The 14,734-nt window shown below is 38.8% G+C and overlaps 2 protein-coding genes across 2 annotated transcripts in view; one reads left to right on the top strand and one right to left on the bottom strand.

Moving 5' to 3' along the window:
* Window positions 1-9,488, top strand: part of b4galt2 (UDP-Gal:betaGlcNAc beta 1,4- galactosyltransferase, polypeptide 2) — a 135,091-nt gene extending 125,603 nt beyond the window's left edge. Inside the window, exons 7-8 of the mRNA XM_020591609.1 lie at window positions 1,981-2,085; window positions 8,397-9,488. Of these exons, the coding sequence (XP_020447265.1) occupies window positions 1,981-2,085; window positions 8,397-8,547 (256 nt within the window). The 3' untranslated portion in view covers window positions 8,548-9,488. The remainder of the gene's footprint in view (window positions 1-1,980; window positions 2,086-8,396) is intronic.
* A 2,263-nt stretch (window positions 9,489-11,751) lies between these two features.
* LOC109955444 (von Willebrand factor C domain-containing protein 2-like) lies at window positions 11,752-14,609 on the bottom strand. Its single transcript, XM_020591608.1, has 3 exons — window positions 14,125-14,609; window positions 13,066-13,195; window positions 11,752-12,932 (listed from the first exon to the last, which is right to left on the bottom strand). The coding sequence occupies exons 1-3, from the start codon at window positions 14,476-14,478 to the stop codon at window positions 12,751-12,753; spliced, it is 666 nt and encodes a 221-aa protein (XP_020447264.1). The 5' UTR covers window positions 14,479-14,609; the 3' UTR covers window positions 11,752-12,750.
* Between the last annotated feature and the right edge of the window lie 125 nt (window positions 14,610-14,734).

Here is a 14,734-nt window from a genome sequence, read left to right as displayed (position 1 = left end):
GCCCACCAAGAGCCAGGGTCTGTCGGAGGTTTCTTCCGTTAAAGGGAGTTTTTCCTCCCCACTGTCGCCAAGTGCTTGCTCAAGGGGGATTTGTTGGGTTTTCCCTATGTAATAATATTGATAACAGTAAGGTCTAGACCTTACTTTGTAAAGTGTCCTGAGATGACTTTTGTTGTGATTTGGCGCTATACAAATAAAATTTGATTTGATTTGATTTGATTTGTCTAAAAGTTGCTACATGCATGCAGTGTGAGAGCGAGAAGACGCCACATGGAATAGACTCTTTTTTACATGCAGCCAGGGGTGGGGAAATACCAGCAGTAGTCAGCTTTAAGTCTATAGATAGGATCGTAATGCAGTTAGCTGGGCATCAAAGGCCACATGCAGTGTTCATGTTACTCTTGGTAACATGAACACTGCAGAAAGGGTGAGATTTCTTCAGCTGTCTGCTTTCAAAATCAAGCTTTCTCTTGCTGGATCGCCAACCCTACCTTTAACTGTTCAGTAATGATGTTTCTTTTCTGTGAATGAAGTCACCCTGTCTTATCCCTAAAATAGCTTCACTTTTTTTAGATACAGTTGGAGAGGCTTTTTCACTATGACAAGAAAAAAAAACTGTTGCAAAGACTATTGTATTGCCTTTAACCATCGATACACTTTACAGAGATTTGGTATCGGCCATAATTAGTACAGAGAAGAGACAGAAGTGGGAAAGATTAGAAAAAAAGAGAGGAAATTACAGAGAGGGCAGTTACAGTAATAGACAATAAGTGGGCAGGTAGGCAGAAGGGGACATGAAGTTGTGAAAAAAGAGAAGGAAAAAGAAAGAGGTGGAACTGGAAGAGAATGGATGCTGTTGAGGAGAAATATTAGGCATGAATGCTTTTTAAGACAGAGTCGGCACAAATCAGTGTTGTGACAAATAAGAATTGCTTATTCACTACGCACATAGGTAGGTATGAATATCAATGCCTCTAAGTCTGAGTTGGCTTTTATGAGGGAACAGATCTGTTGTTTGTGTTGTACACACACCATTTGTTGTTGCATTAGATATAAATCTCCCTGCTGATTTGCTGTTATATTGCATCTTAGCGGTAATGCAACATTACTGGTCTCAACGTTCTGATCTCAAGCTCTGTTTTAAATGAAACACACTGTAAGTCCTTGTCTTTATTCCACACCGGTGTACGAAATGTTCACAACTCCCAAAGTTGAACAATTTGTTTCTCAGTGTTATAAAATTGGCTGTCTTTAGTTTTTAGGGTTTTAAGCAAGAGCTTGGGGATCTCAGGTTGTTTGTTCTTTTGCTTGTTTGTGACACTCGGTGCAATGTTCTGGCTTTAGGGCAATTATGATCCGCAGGCTTTACAGCAAACGCAGCCTCAAGAGCCCTGTGTGAGGGACTGCAGCGTGTGCACGGACACTAAGCTAGCCGGAGAAGTCAGCATATTGTGGTGTTAATAGGTAGAGGATTAAAGTTTCACTAACTCTAAGTGTTCTTCTGCCTTAGCAACTAAAGCATGTTTTGGACTTATCTCATTGTAACATACACTCCAAACTTCACTGAAGGCTTGATTGGAGTGAATCAAATCAAGAGGGTGTCTGTCCTGACAGTTGTGCTGGTTTACTTTTGAGTCCCATCAACCTTATGTGTGATTATCACTACCATGCTGCCAATTTCTGGGTTTTGTGGTTTTTAGTATTATTTTATAGACCAAACAATTGTTAGATTATTATTATTATTTTAAAAATCAGGTTAATATATAATGAAAATATCTATTGCAACTTCATCACCTTTGGCTGTGAAAACTTGTCATAATTTTAAATTCTCTGACAGATTTAAGGACGTTGAACATTTCTGCTGTATTTCTCCATGAAACCTTAGGGTGTTCTTTTTGTTTTCCTTCTCAACTTGTCATTTTTTCTCTTATTGTCCACCTATTTTGTTTGTGACAGATACTGTATCTGTGCCTGTTGCAGGATCACTCTGAACGGGATGAAGGTGTCCAGGCCAGATGTTCGCATCGGCCGCTACAGAATGATTAAACACGAGAGAGACAAGCACAATGAGCCCAACCCACAGAGGTACTGCATCACTGTCCGAACTCATTCTCAGGCTTTACATTGGATCAATTGTGCTGGTTTTGTTTCACAGCTGCAGACTTCAGATGTTTCTATCCATTTAAGAGAGTTATGTTTATGTGGTATTGCAAAGGGCACAGTATCAATAACATGTCTTCTTATTTAGTGTCAGCTAAAATAGACCTCTCGGAAACATGAGCATAACGGGCAATATAAGGCTAGTGGTGACTTTTGTCCGTATTGTCTGATTTCATTCTGACCAGTTTTGCTAACCAGTTTCTGACCTGGAATTACACTGTATAACCTTTAATGGTCAAATAAGAAATGTAGCCTTTGTTTGTCCTTATTTTAGTAAGGGGTTTTTTTTTTGTTGCAATTTTTTGTTTTTCAAATCAGCATTTGATTCTAAAAACTGTGTAATCCACCCATAAAATAGCCCTGATTTGCACCTTTCTGTAGAGAAGACTATAAACTGCTCTCAAGGTTGCTAAAACAGCAAAATTGCTTGCTAAAAATACTCACTGTCCTCAATTGTAGCTAGAACCTTGAATGCATGACATCACTACTACTATCACTACTGCTGCTTGCTATGTGTATGTACAACCTAGACAAAGAAAATAGGAGCATCATTTTGGAAACAGCAATAAGACTGGACAAAGTCAAGAATGTGAGTGTCTGAAAAGTTGCAGGCCACCGTGCAGAGACACACAGATCATCATTTTTTTCTATAACTGATAAAACATTTCAGTCAAAACAGGATGTTGAAAGATTTATGACCTGCTAAAATGCATGAGGACATTTTAAATAAATAAAATACATACAGTTCAAAGACACCATAAAAAATTCTGGATGTCACAGTATTTGTTAAAAGTTAATTTTCTGCTAATATGCAACTTAAATAAAGGCTGAAACTGCTGAATGTGTAATCACTGTTTGCTCTAATGTAAATGCAGTGTTGCAATATTAGATTAGAGACTCTTCTGAAGACCTAGGCCTTTATGGTCACTGAGTGACCAGTGAGAGGACTTTAAAACACGCAAAACGAAGCATTTTCAATAAATCAACTTTCAGAGATACAGCCCTGGGACTTACTGTAAATGTTGCTGTTTTGGCTACACCCATTTAAATTGCTTTTCAGACAAATGTGCAAAAATACTTCCCATATACTGTTAATTTTATGGTTTGATGAATGGACCCAATATGCAGAGGTGAGCCCTTCTAGACATATTAATCACCAGGAGTATAGCACCTCACATTAAGCTGCTTAAATGTGGATTATCACTGTTTATTCTCCTTCATGAGCTGCTGATTTCAGGTCTGGATAAGCCAGGCAACGATTCTTCTCAACACAGAAATCAATAGATGCAGTAGCAGGGGCAGAATGAAGATGTATAGTCAACTGTGTTCCTTCTTCCAATATTATTCCAGTTTTATTTCTTGTTGTGCATTATAGCACAGCTTTTCTGACATGATTTTGCTGCCTTATGGTTCAAATTGAGGGTTAATTTAGTTGTGAGTCCTAAATTGGTTTGTAGGAAGGTTTTTTTTTTCGGTAAAATGCTGGCAACAAGGGTCATGTGTGAAAGCAGAGTGAGTTTTGCTGCAGTTAATGTGCATCCAGCCAACAAATTGTATAAAGGTTTGATTTGAATTTTGTGTATAGTGTCTGAACCTAGCATCTGACAGATTATTTTTTTAAATCAGGTACAGTAGTGTTACTGAAATCAAAATCTCCTTTTCATGAGAGGGTTCGGCATAAAAATGCATCAAGACAACAAAACAGAGAATCATCAGAACCAGTCAAAGGCATCTGTACATGTACGGCCAAAACTAAAAGTTTAAGTTCATCCAACAAAACCTTTAGTTTTTACCATATATAATATGTCAACAACCAAGGTACATTTACTGTATTTGGTGTGGGAGGACTTCAGATTAGCCAAACGTGGAGCCTGTGACATCAAATGAAAAAAATGACAGCGATCTATTTTACCTGTAACAAGCAGCTGCTGAAAACAAGTGAGATGTCAGACTTCCATCTAGAAGTCGTTTAACTTTAGAAATAAACAAACTATACTGTGTAATATGTCATCTATCACTGTTTTGTAAGTGTGTGAGTGTGTGTGCATGTGTACTGGAGCGAGAGAGAGATTCAACGATCCCTCAGTAATTGCCTTCTGAAATGACACCGGGAGCCGGCTAGGTCAGACTAGTCTAGTTGCCTTCATCAAAATCAATAAATCAGCCACTAGACTTTGTGTGTGTGTGTGTGTGTATGTGTCCCTACTTGATACTCAAATCCCATTTTCCTCCTCTGCTTGCTCATCTCACTGAACTCCCTCTCTGGACCAGACTTCCTCAGTAAGAGGTGGCACCAATAGGGATGCTATTTATTTGGGGCCAATACATTATTCATAACTTTAGCGTGGGGCAGAAAGTAATGGGCCTATTAGTTGGCACAAACTTAACAGCTCTTCCGGATACTCATTATAATGTTTTGGCTTAAAGGATCCTGTAAAAAGAAGTGGGATTTGGAGTTAAGGCATGGAGTCTCAGAATAATCAGGAGGTTGTGAAAGCAGGAGTGGCCACTTCATGATAATGTCTGCATGCCAACACTAACAGGCTGATGTTTAATGGGTATAATATAAGAGCATAGTAACTTAAAATAGTGGTAAACAAAATTTCAGTAAAGGATGATGGGAATGCCGTTAGTTTTATGGTATTTGGTCATAAACCAAAGTAGTGCAGTTCCCAGGTTTTGATACAAAGAACCACTTTAACAACTTTATTTTGCTTGAAACTCTAGGTATGTGTTTTGCCAGGTTTATGATATTTTTTTAGATGAGCACTAGGGGTGTAACATCGTGGAACAATATAAAGTTCAAAAATGTGACAGTATTCTTTGTGAAACAGACAACTGGATCACAATCAAGTCAAGTCAAGACTCCCATGTATTAATTACATTAAAAAGATGAGGCATTAGGCCAGATCTCTTTTCTGGACCAGTATATTGTTGATACTGATGTTAGCTACGCAATTAGCCACACTATCTAAATTACACAATAATATACAGAATAAGGGAGATGTTTGAATAAGAAGCAAAATGCTTGAAAACAGTTTTTATGAATTTACATTCCTAAGAAGAAATTATTGTATCATTATCATGAGTGTATCGATCCATAAGCCCTGTATCATGTATCATGCCGAATGGTGAGCTAGTCGCACCATTACACCCTTAATGGGCACTGTGTCGGGGTAGGCCATTATAGAATCATCAGTTTCGGGCTGCATGTGATTTGGTCATGAAATACTGTTACATACAATCATAACTTACTGTTCAACCTCGCAATACTGCCCACAAATGCTGACATATTGTATGTGATGACAATTTTAGAAATGAAAAAAAACTGTTGTCATTTATTATCAAAATCACTTCTACAGCAACGAACTTCAACATCACTTTCTCTTTTGAATTTACCTTAAAAACCTAGTTTTACTTCTTAGGATGTACACAGAGGTCTGTCACAGTTACACAGATAAAGTGATTTTCTGTTTAGGCACAGGGTTGACTTTCTCCTTAGATTTGGTTTAATGATTGAGTCTTTTGAGAGAGTTTATCTGAAGCACCTGCATAAGGTCCAGTGTTTACCTAGGGAAGCACTGACTGGACTGTTTGAATGTTTATTATCACCTCTGCATTCACACCTACACACACATTGACTCAGACATGCGTACTCACTCACACAGGAGTCCGTTCTCTCGGCCCTTTTGGAGTTGCCTGTTAGGCATAGCAATGAGATATTGGGCCAGTGAAAGTAAGAAAGAGGCACATTCATCACCTTCCTCAATCATTAATTAGCACACACACACATTCTGTCCAGCAAACACCCTTTTGTGAATTGCAAATGAATGAATTACAAAGTAACACTGTTCAATATTCCATTCATATGTTACAGTTCAGATGCAGTGTGTATTTGTGTGGAAATATGCTTATTCTGTAAAACTGCATTTAGCATGAACATTACTTTGATTTTACTGTCTTGTTTAGAATCCCATGCAGAAATGGTTTGACGTTTAAGGAAATACACTTAATAACTCTCTTACCAAGAGACTGATATCACTGTCATGTCTGTACATCCAGAGGACTATTAGCTAATCCTAGCATCTAGACTGGGGACAGAGGGAAACAAGAGGCCTCATTCGGTCCCACATGGTCTGCCTACCAGCACGTCTAAAGCCAAAGGGGTCTATATTCGTCTCCCTCACTCATATAGTTTTGGGCTGATTGCCTTGTTCTGGACATTGTTCTGTTATTGATCAAATAATACAGATGAGAGAAGATCTGAGCTGATGGAAGTAGATGGGAGAGGAGTTTTTTGCCCTAGGTTTTGCCTCTCAGGTTACATACAGGCAGTTAATATTGCCCTAAAATATGCTAGATGTGAATGCCAATCAAAGATATTATGTTCTTTGTATTAAAGTAAAATTTTCAGAAAGTATGACATGTAATAGAATCATTGATTGACACCCCATCTTGTTTAGAGTCTTCAGCCAAGATGGCTTGCTCTCCTCATCTAGCTAAAAACAGGGTCAAGTGAGCCAGCTAACAATACATTATGCTACAGCAATATAACCTCAATAGCTGGCATGGAAAGCTGTTACTGAGATCCTATACCAGAAACATTTTCCTGTGAGACCCTCGGTGGAATTAAAATAGACCTTTACTTAGCCCAGTTAGGAAATCAGTCCAGAAATCAGGCTAATGAATATGTAAGAAGTACTGTCTTTGTGTCTCCTTTTAACTCTCTAAAATAAAAGATAAATGACTAATATATTAAAAAAGATACATATGATAGCCTACTGTATAGATGAGGTGTACATGTATCAGTATATATGTAGGAGTAGTTTTTTGCTTTTAATCGCTGCTATTTAGATTCCAAGATTCCGCTTTTTTCCTGTTATTTACCTTATTTTTAATATCAGTATATCTTGCTCTTTCCATCTTCCACTCTTTCTGTGATATATATTTATCTCTCTGCCTGTCCGTGCTTCACATTTCTGCCCGTCATCCAGCCCAGTTTCAACTGCCTGCCTGTTTTCCTCATTCCTTTATATTCTTTGTCGCTTTAAAGTAATCCCCCCTCCTTTTGCATGCAAGTGTCAATCCTTGGAACAAGTAATTCTATTTATATCTTATTGTAGTGTATTGTTCAACGAAAAGATGCTTGACAACATTTTTCCCGCTTCCATTCATGGTTTGATTTGAGAGAGACAGGACAGAGTGGTGCAGAGAGAAGAGAGATCTTTTCTAGTCAGTTTTGACAAGGATCTGTAGACTCACTGGTCCATGTCCGACTGAAGCGTCAACTCTAGTTGTAAGTCCAGTCATATAATTAAGAAGACGTCTTTTGTTGGAGTCAGTCACTGCTATAGTATCTTTTCAAAAGTGAATGTGCAGAACTGGGTGTTCACACGCATCACCTCTTTCTCTGTTCACAGGCCAAACAAAAAAGGCAGTTTAAGTGATGTAAACATTGCTGGATATTCTAGCATTATTCAAGCAAACCTAGGCCAATGTGATAGATAATACTGTGCAGTCACGGTGCAGTGCCATAGCACCACCTGTTGGCGAGATCTTACTGCAAAAGAAAATGTGTATTTCATTTTGAACAATTTCTTAACTGTGTATTTAGGTTATTGCCGATGTAAAAGCAGGGCTAGAAAAAGAATAACTAACCGATATAAACATCATGTCCTGCAGGTCTAAATGTGGATTTTAGTAATAATGTTTGTGCTGTAAGTAGAGTTTACTCTTTCTTTCTTATTATTTCTAAATAATATATAGCATTTTGAGTTCCTGATTTCTTTTTTAATTGGCTTATTCTCAGGTGTATTTGATGTGTATTTGTTTCTTACGAGAGTCTCTTGTGCATTTGGACTTCAAGAATTACAATTGTGAGCTTAATTTCCCATGTGTGCCTGGATGTCAGAGCAGGTGTGCTCTATTTCACTGGTTCCTCCCACAAAAGGCACTGACAAATTTCAATTCAAGATACTTAATTTGTCCCTACAAGGCTACAAACAAAGCACACACAACACACATAGACACACAAAAACTGTTAGAATGACTTAAAACACAGATCTATAACAGTGCACAGCTGGTCAACAAAATCCAACCCCACAAAGGCACATTTAAAATGTTTTTAAAAAAAATTTATGGCAGTATTTTGTTTTTTGACTTGCACTGAATTTAATCTAATTTACTTCACTATCTCCCCCTCTTTGTTCTCTCTCCTTCTGTCTTTCACCCGCCAGATTTAATAAAATACAAAACACGAAAAACACGATGAAGAAGGACGGCATCAGCTCTCTGATCTACAGACTGGTTCAGGTCAAGAGGTATCCTCTGTACACAAATATCTCTGTGGAGATCGGCAAGCCACCGCCTCGACCTATTAAAGGCTAGAGATGGAGGGACAGGGAGGAAGATGAGCGGATGATGCACATCAGCTGAGGGGAAAACATGAAAAGAGAAGACATAAAAGAGAGAACATATGTGGAATAATGTGGGAGTGGAGGGGAAAGTAGTCACAAGCACATCATGGTCTTGTTCTTCCTCTTTACCCCAGCTTTTTTTAAAATTGAGATTTCAGCTTGCTGTTTCTATATAGAGGATTCGGGCTCTTTACACCTGCAACTTTTTTTCAAGCAGCCAATGTTAGGCATCGCACCTCCTACCTTTACCGATCAGTGACTTCAGAATTTAAAAGTGTGGACCAAACCTCAAGTGACTGACAGAAGGTTAGCATCAAACTTGAAGTTTTAACTTGGAGTCTTTCATTTAACAATCCCTTGTAAACTAGAGGGCAGCAAATGGCATATCAGCATAGGAGATTGACAGCGACTGTTGTTGGGAGGTGAAAGAAACGAGACGATAATATCTTATGAAATATTTTCATGGCCGATTCTGGAAATGTTGGACAGCATCCAGAGGCATTTTTTTGGAGTATTTTAATCAAGGTGATGTAAAACAGTGACTGTAGCCATGACATCGATGGTCGGTTCACATGGATACAAAAATAAAAATAACCAACCTAATGGTTATCAAACCCTACAGAGGCCATCAAAGAATTCACTTTCTAAGCATTTGCAGTGATGGTCAACAAAGCGGGGATTGACTTTGGAAACAAACTGGGACATTAACATGATATAATAACATGCAGTGTTGATCCATGGAACTGAATCAGACATATCAGAGATTTCAGCTGGTCAGACTATTTCACATTGACATTTTTGTCAGGGAGTTACCTGTTTGGATCTAATTAATCAAGTCCTCTGCTATCACTTAATGAATGTGTATTGTGCCTGCATCTACAGTAGAAGACTAAAACCAGTGCTGGGACACACTGATAAATATATATACAAAAACTTTGGAAAATAAAAGCTGACTTGTTGGAAGTGTTGCAACAGAACTGGACACTCTGATGATATGGAACATTTCCTCTTGTTGTGAATGCAGTGTGCTGGAAATACTTTGGGAATACAAATCGAGGAAATGGATGCAACAGGATAAATATATACTGACAGCTCAGTTATGATTTTAAACCCTTGCGGCAAATATTAGAAATTGGGTTTCTCGAAACTTAGTTTTTCTTGCTCAGCTTGAAGAAAGATAGACGTTTATTTTGGTAATCTTCATTTTGAGGGAACATTTTGTGTCTACAAAATGCCAGTGGTTTGAGGTACTTTAATATTCCTTAAGGTATGGATTAGGCTCAGTAGAAATATGCTTTTTTTATTTCCCATATTTTCTGAATATATTGGGGCACAAACATCAGAAATGAGCTATCACGATAGAGCCATGGCTCATTTTTTACAGTGAAAAGCAGTTTGAATACAAAAGTTGACTTTTGTTAGACTAATAAATTTTCAAGGTCTTTTTTCTTTTTTTTTGCCTACAATGTAAACCTGGACATCAATTTTTTTTCACAGTATCACAGTTCATTTAAGTCTACTGATAATTTTACTATGTCACTTTTGTCTCCTTTTCTGTCAATCTCTAAGAAAAAGACTATCATATCTGGAAAGAGGAAATTATAAGGTCTTCTGCTGGTGCTGTAGTGAATTCCGGTTGGAGCAGTTTGACTGACATCTCAATTGCTGCTTCAGACTTTATCATTATCAGCTGTCAGTTCTGTACTGTAATCTGTTTTATCATACTATCAGATTTCTGAAGTGATGTTTTAGAGTGCCATTATTTAGTGAAATGTTTAATTTGAAAAGTTTTTTTTTTGTCTTATATGAGTTTCATAACTTTCCCTGTGTGACTGATGAACAAGCCTATTGTTCATGATTTCCTCTATCAACATATTGAAACCTTGACTGTTTGTGTTTATTCCTTTGTTTTGTTTTTCCTCATATCTACTGTTGATGCTGTTACTGTTGACGCCTAAACACCAAACTGATGCCTTCAGAAGTGACATAAAGGAGCACTGAAGGTTATTTTTAATTTAAAGGTCATTCTTTTTAGTGTGCTACCACTTAATGAAGATATGTGTGTGGGTGGTGCTGAAACGAACACAAATGTTTCACTTATAAAAACATATTGTCCAAACCTATATGACATATTTCCACCTATCGCTGAAATTTCAGCCAGACAGACAGGATTTGTGCATTTTGCTGTAGTGGATTTTCAAACACAACAAACAACTGGTGAAAATTGTGTATTTATGGCCTTCTCTTGGGTTGACCTTGAGGCAAAAAGTGTTCCCATCTGTTTGGCTCTCCATTATCTTTGCCTCAAGCCTGCTGGAAGGTATGATTGCTTCTCTTTTCTAGGCACGCTCCCAGACACACAAACAGTAAATTCAGACAGTTTTTCCTTTTGTCTTTGCATTGTCTCCTCTTTCATTGCCTTTTCTTTCTAACTCTGCCAGTCCAGGCTGCACTGAGTGTGTCAGTGGCACACTGTTGTGCTTTATGGTGAGCCCACTTCAGGCTCACAGCTGTGTCTCACAAGAGTACTTCTTTCAATGGATATTGACAGGGCCTCTCTTTGTGTCCCTGAATCTGTGCCATTTACTGTATCTTCATTTATTTCTGTCTGTTCTGTTTCTCTCAGTACACATCATCCATTGTGAATCATTCTGTCTTCCTTCTTTTCTGATTCTCCCCACTTTGTCACACTCCCCTTTTCCTTGTCACGCTCTCTCTTTTGTGTATTTTGATCCTTTTTTGGTCAAAGTGCAGTACTCTGCTAGAGAGATTGTGTCCTCAGTAGACAGATATGGGGAGGTCAGCATGTGCTCTTCTCTACACTGTTTGCACCTTACGCTGTGCAATATTACGCATCCATTCACCTGTACCACATTTCCCCTCAAAGTCATTGTTCTAACGTAGACTACAGTGTGATACCATTTTTACAGACATGGTAACGCAGTCTATCTGTATTTCCTAAAAGAGTTCTTTGTCACTTGCTTCTAACTCACTTTTTATATTCACTATTTTGAAATACTTATCAATACATACCTGCCAAAATGTTATTGCTTTGACAGTTAATGGAAAAAACTAAAGGATATAGCAAGAAAGATTTTAGCCTTAGTTTGTACAAACGGCGACATAACCAGGAAGATACTTGTAGAGATCAGCAACAGAAACTTCACCCAAAATATTAATGAAACAGTTCTTTTACTTAAGAATGAGAGCAGCCATGAGGAGTGCTTGATGTTTCTTAATAGACTTTTGACTTTTGGAGCTGTTCCAGTTGTCAAGCACACCTCAGGTGGTTACATATTTGAAATGAAATTCATATACATTTTTGCTTGTCTGCTGCAGAGAGCAAATGGACTTTCAAGCCTGTGGGTGTTTTTAAAAAATTACTGTATCTCTAGCTATGTTTTTTTGTTTTTTGTACATTGAATGTTGAAAATGTTATATCTTATATAGAATGCATTATGTCATATCAAACCTACTTTTTCTATACAGTCATTAAATCTGATGGTTAAAGATTGTAACATGGTGTATTTTACTGTGTATGTGCCTTTGTATTACTTACATTATGGGGACCAAAAGCTGTTAACACATTGTGGGGACTCGGCCTTGTTGGCGTAATACTACCTGATCATAAGGTTTCTGATCAGCTTGTTTATGGTAATTAAATTAAACATAACTTTGTTTAGGAATACGGTGTGCTTTTTGAGAGCACAAAATAAACTTAAATAACAACAACATGACAGGACCACAACATTAGATAAATAAGTTGGATCTGCCTTTGTTGATATTATACTTTAGTTTTGTAAATTCCTTAACAAATCTGCAGTTAATCACACTGCCAAACCCCACTCGAATGCAGTGACCCTGCAGCTTTGACTGGTCCATTGGCAGTGTCCACCAAAGTGATAAATTTTGTGAATCTTATCATTATTACAAAAATAGTGGACAAGTGATCAGGTCAGATGGTCGGTCATGTTTTAAAATCTTTGGTTGCTTTGTTTACATGATGAATTTTTGTTGGTGCAATGACCCTTTAAGTCTGGCTATACCAGTGAGATTTTCAGCTACACAGCAGAATGTAGCATGTTCTTAGAGATGGAACGTGTACAGCTGATTGGTCATCAAGGAATATGCATTTTAAGATAGCTGGTTCTCTGCTGACACTGACTCAGTTTTGCTAAGTGGATGGTTGTTCAGGCGTCCAGTTTTTGAGGCGGGAACGGGTGGCGAGACGGTATCCCTCCCAGTAGCCAGCATCCTGGCCATCGTGGCAGCGACACTTGGTGCAGGAGTTGACCCAGACGGGCTCTCCTGCAGGAATCACTTGACTGCGTGAGGCGTCAACATAGCAGTTAGGACCTTGAGGGAGGAAAGCAACATTTTGGAAAAACTTGCATTTGAGGAGATAAATGTCCTGCTGTGTCTCTGAGAAGCCTCCAGTGTTTTTCAGTTTAGCAGTACTTTCTTTTTTTAAATCACTTTTTTGACTTACCCTCATTGCATTCAGGGCAGCATTTTCCAGGCTGGTAGACAGGGTTGACACACGGTGGAGGGGCACAATCTGCAACCAGACAGCGGGCTATGCCATCACTGTCACAAGTGCACTGCTCACATTCTGATGGCTGGGAAAACCCATACATAAACAAAGAGACCCAACATAGATTTGGGATAAGAATAATGTTTAAATATGAGTCAGTGTTTGATACAAAGAAGACAAAATGTAAATCACAGCATCATAAGGATAGGTGACAAATGAAAGAAAAAAAACACAGATTAGATTCAGTGTCCCTTGGCATTGATTCTACAGGTCTCTGGACTCTCCTGGAGAGATGAACAACATTCTTCCAAAAGATATTCCCTCATTTGGTGTTTTGATGATGGTGGTGAAGATGCTGTCTAACATGACAGTCCAAATTCTCCCAAAGAGGTTCAACTAGGATGAGATCTGGTGACCACAAAGGCCACAGCGTATAATTTACATCATTTTCATAGTCATCAGACTATTCACTGACACCTTGTGCCCCATCACTGGGAGCATTATCATCCTGGAAGAGACCACTCATTAATTCAGGTTTTTCCTTTGATTTGTCACCTGCATGTATTCATCACCAGCACTGCTCAAGTCCTCGTCATACCATCTCAAAAGGGGGCGACATTTACCTCTAATTTCCTCTAATAACCATACACCCAAATGCATCCAAGCTTATCCTGATTAAAACCTACACTATTAAAAATCTACTACTGACCCCTTAATCACACATTCTGATTTTAAATGTAAGATGTGAGGAGTTCAACCAAAAGTGATTTTCGTTTCTTTGGCATTTAACCTTAAGCATTTTTGTCCCAATTTGGCAGAGGCATGAGAAAAATGGGGAGGGTCAAATCATCTACATTAGAAATATATTATCTTTTATTTTTTTAATCGTTGCTCCTCAAATTTAGGCTACAGTATATAATGTCTATATTCTGAATGGTCCCCACCCATGCTGGAGAGCATCACCGGTCATTCCCATATTTGCAGACTATTATGTGCCATTACTTTCAGGCTTACCTGGAAGTTCTGCCCCAGCTCGTACACCACCCCTCGGTACTCACACCCGATCTTCTCGCACCTGGGGCAGCAGTCAGTGGGATAGTGGCTGACATGGATGCATGCAGCCGGGAGAGAGGTGCACTCAGTGCGGGCACATGCAGAGCCCTCAGCAGTGCACTTACACTGGGTGCAGTGGTCTGAGTCTAGAAAATACCATTCCCCCACATAGTATATGCTGCCGTTGGCCTCGCAGGTGTTCTCCTGTTGTCCGGCGACTGAGAAGCCATAACCTGTCTGTGCGCAAAGCAGAAGCGCCAAAACGGTCGTACGCATTCGCTCCAAGGAAAACCGCTCAATAAAAACTTTTGCCATGATCTGATGATTTATTTTGTCCAAATCAAAATGATTAACTAAGAAGCAAAGTGAAACATCTACTGCAGTCCATTTGTGTTTTGTTCGCAAAAATCCTCCAGTGGTCTGGGGCTGCGCACACTTCTGGAAAAAGCCCGGAAGGGGGTGGAGAGGGCATAAGGAGGAAAGGTTATATTGACTGCCTCTCTGGGAGTTCCCACTGCAGCCACAGCTGCAGTTTGTGCCTCCCGTAATTTAACCATCTTTATTAGTCCAG

The sequence above is a fragment of the Monopterus albus genome, unplaced genomic scaffold, assembly GCF_001952655.1.
Source record: "Monopterus albus unplaced genomic scaffold, M_albus_1.0 scaffold14.1, whole genome shotgun sequence".
Taxonomy (NCBI): domain Eukaryota; kingdom Metazoa; phylum Chordata; class Actinopteri; order Synbranchiformes; family Synbranchidae; genus Monopterus; species Monopterus albus.
The sequence above is the reverse complement of the archived record's forward strand: the minus strand, read 5'-3'. Positions and strand labels throughout refer to the sequence as shown.

What these genes read in the sequence shown, in the direction of transcription:
- LOC109955444 (XM_020591608.1), bottom strand. Translation starts at nt 14,478, where the DNA reads ATGGCAAAAGTTTTTATTGAGCGGTTTTCCTTGGAGCGAATGCGTACG. An exon ending in AGCTGGGGCAGAACTTCCAG is followed by an intron (nt 13,196 to 14,124) that starts GTAAGCCTGAAA and finishes GGGTTTTCCCAG; the next exon opens with CCATCAGAATGTGAGCAGTG. An exon ending in CTGCCCTGAATGCAATGAGG is followed by an intron (nt 12,933 to 13,065) that starts GTAAGTCAAAAA and finishes TCCTCCCTCAAG; the next exon opens with GTCCTAACTGCTATGTTGAC.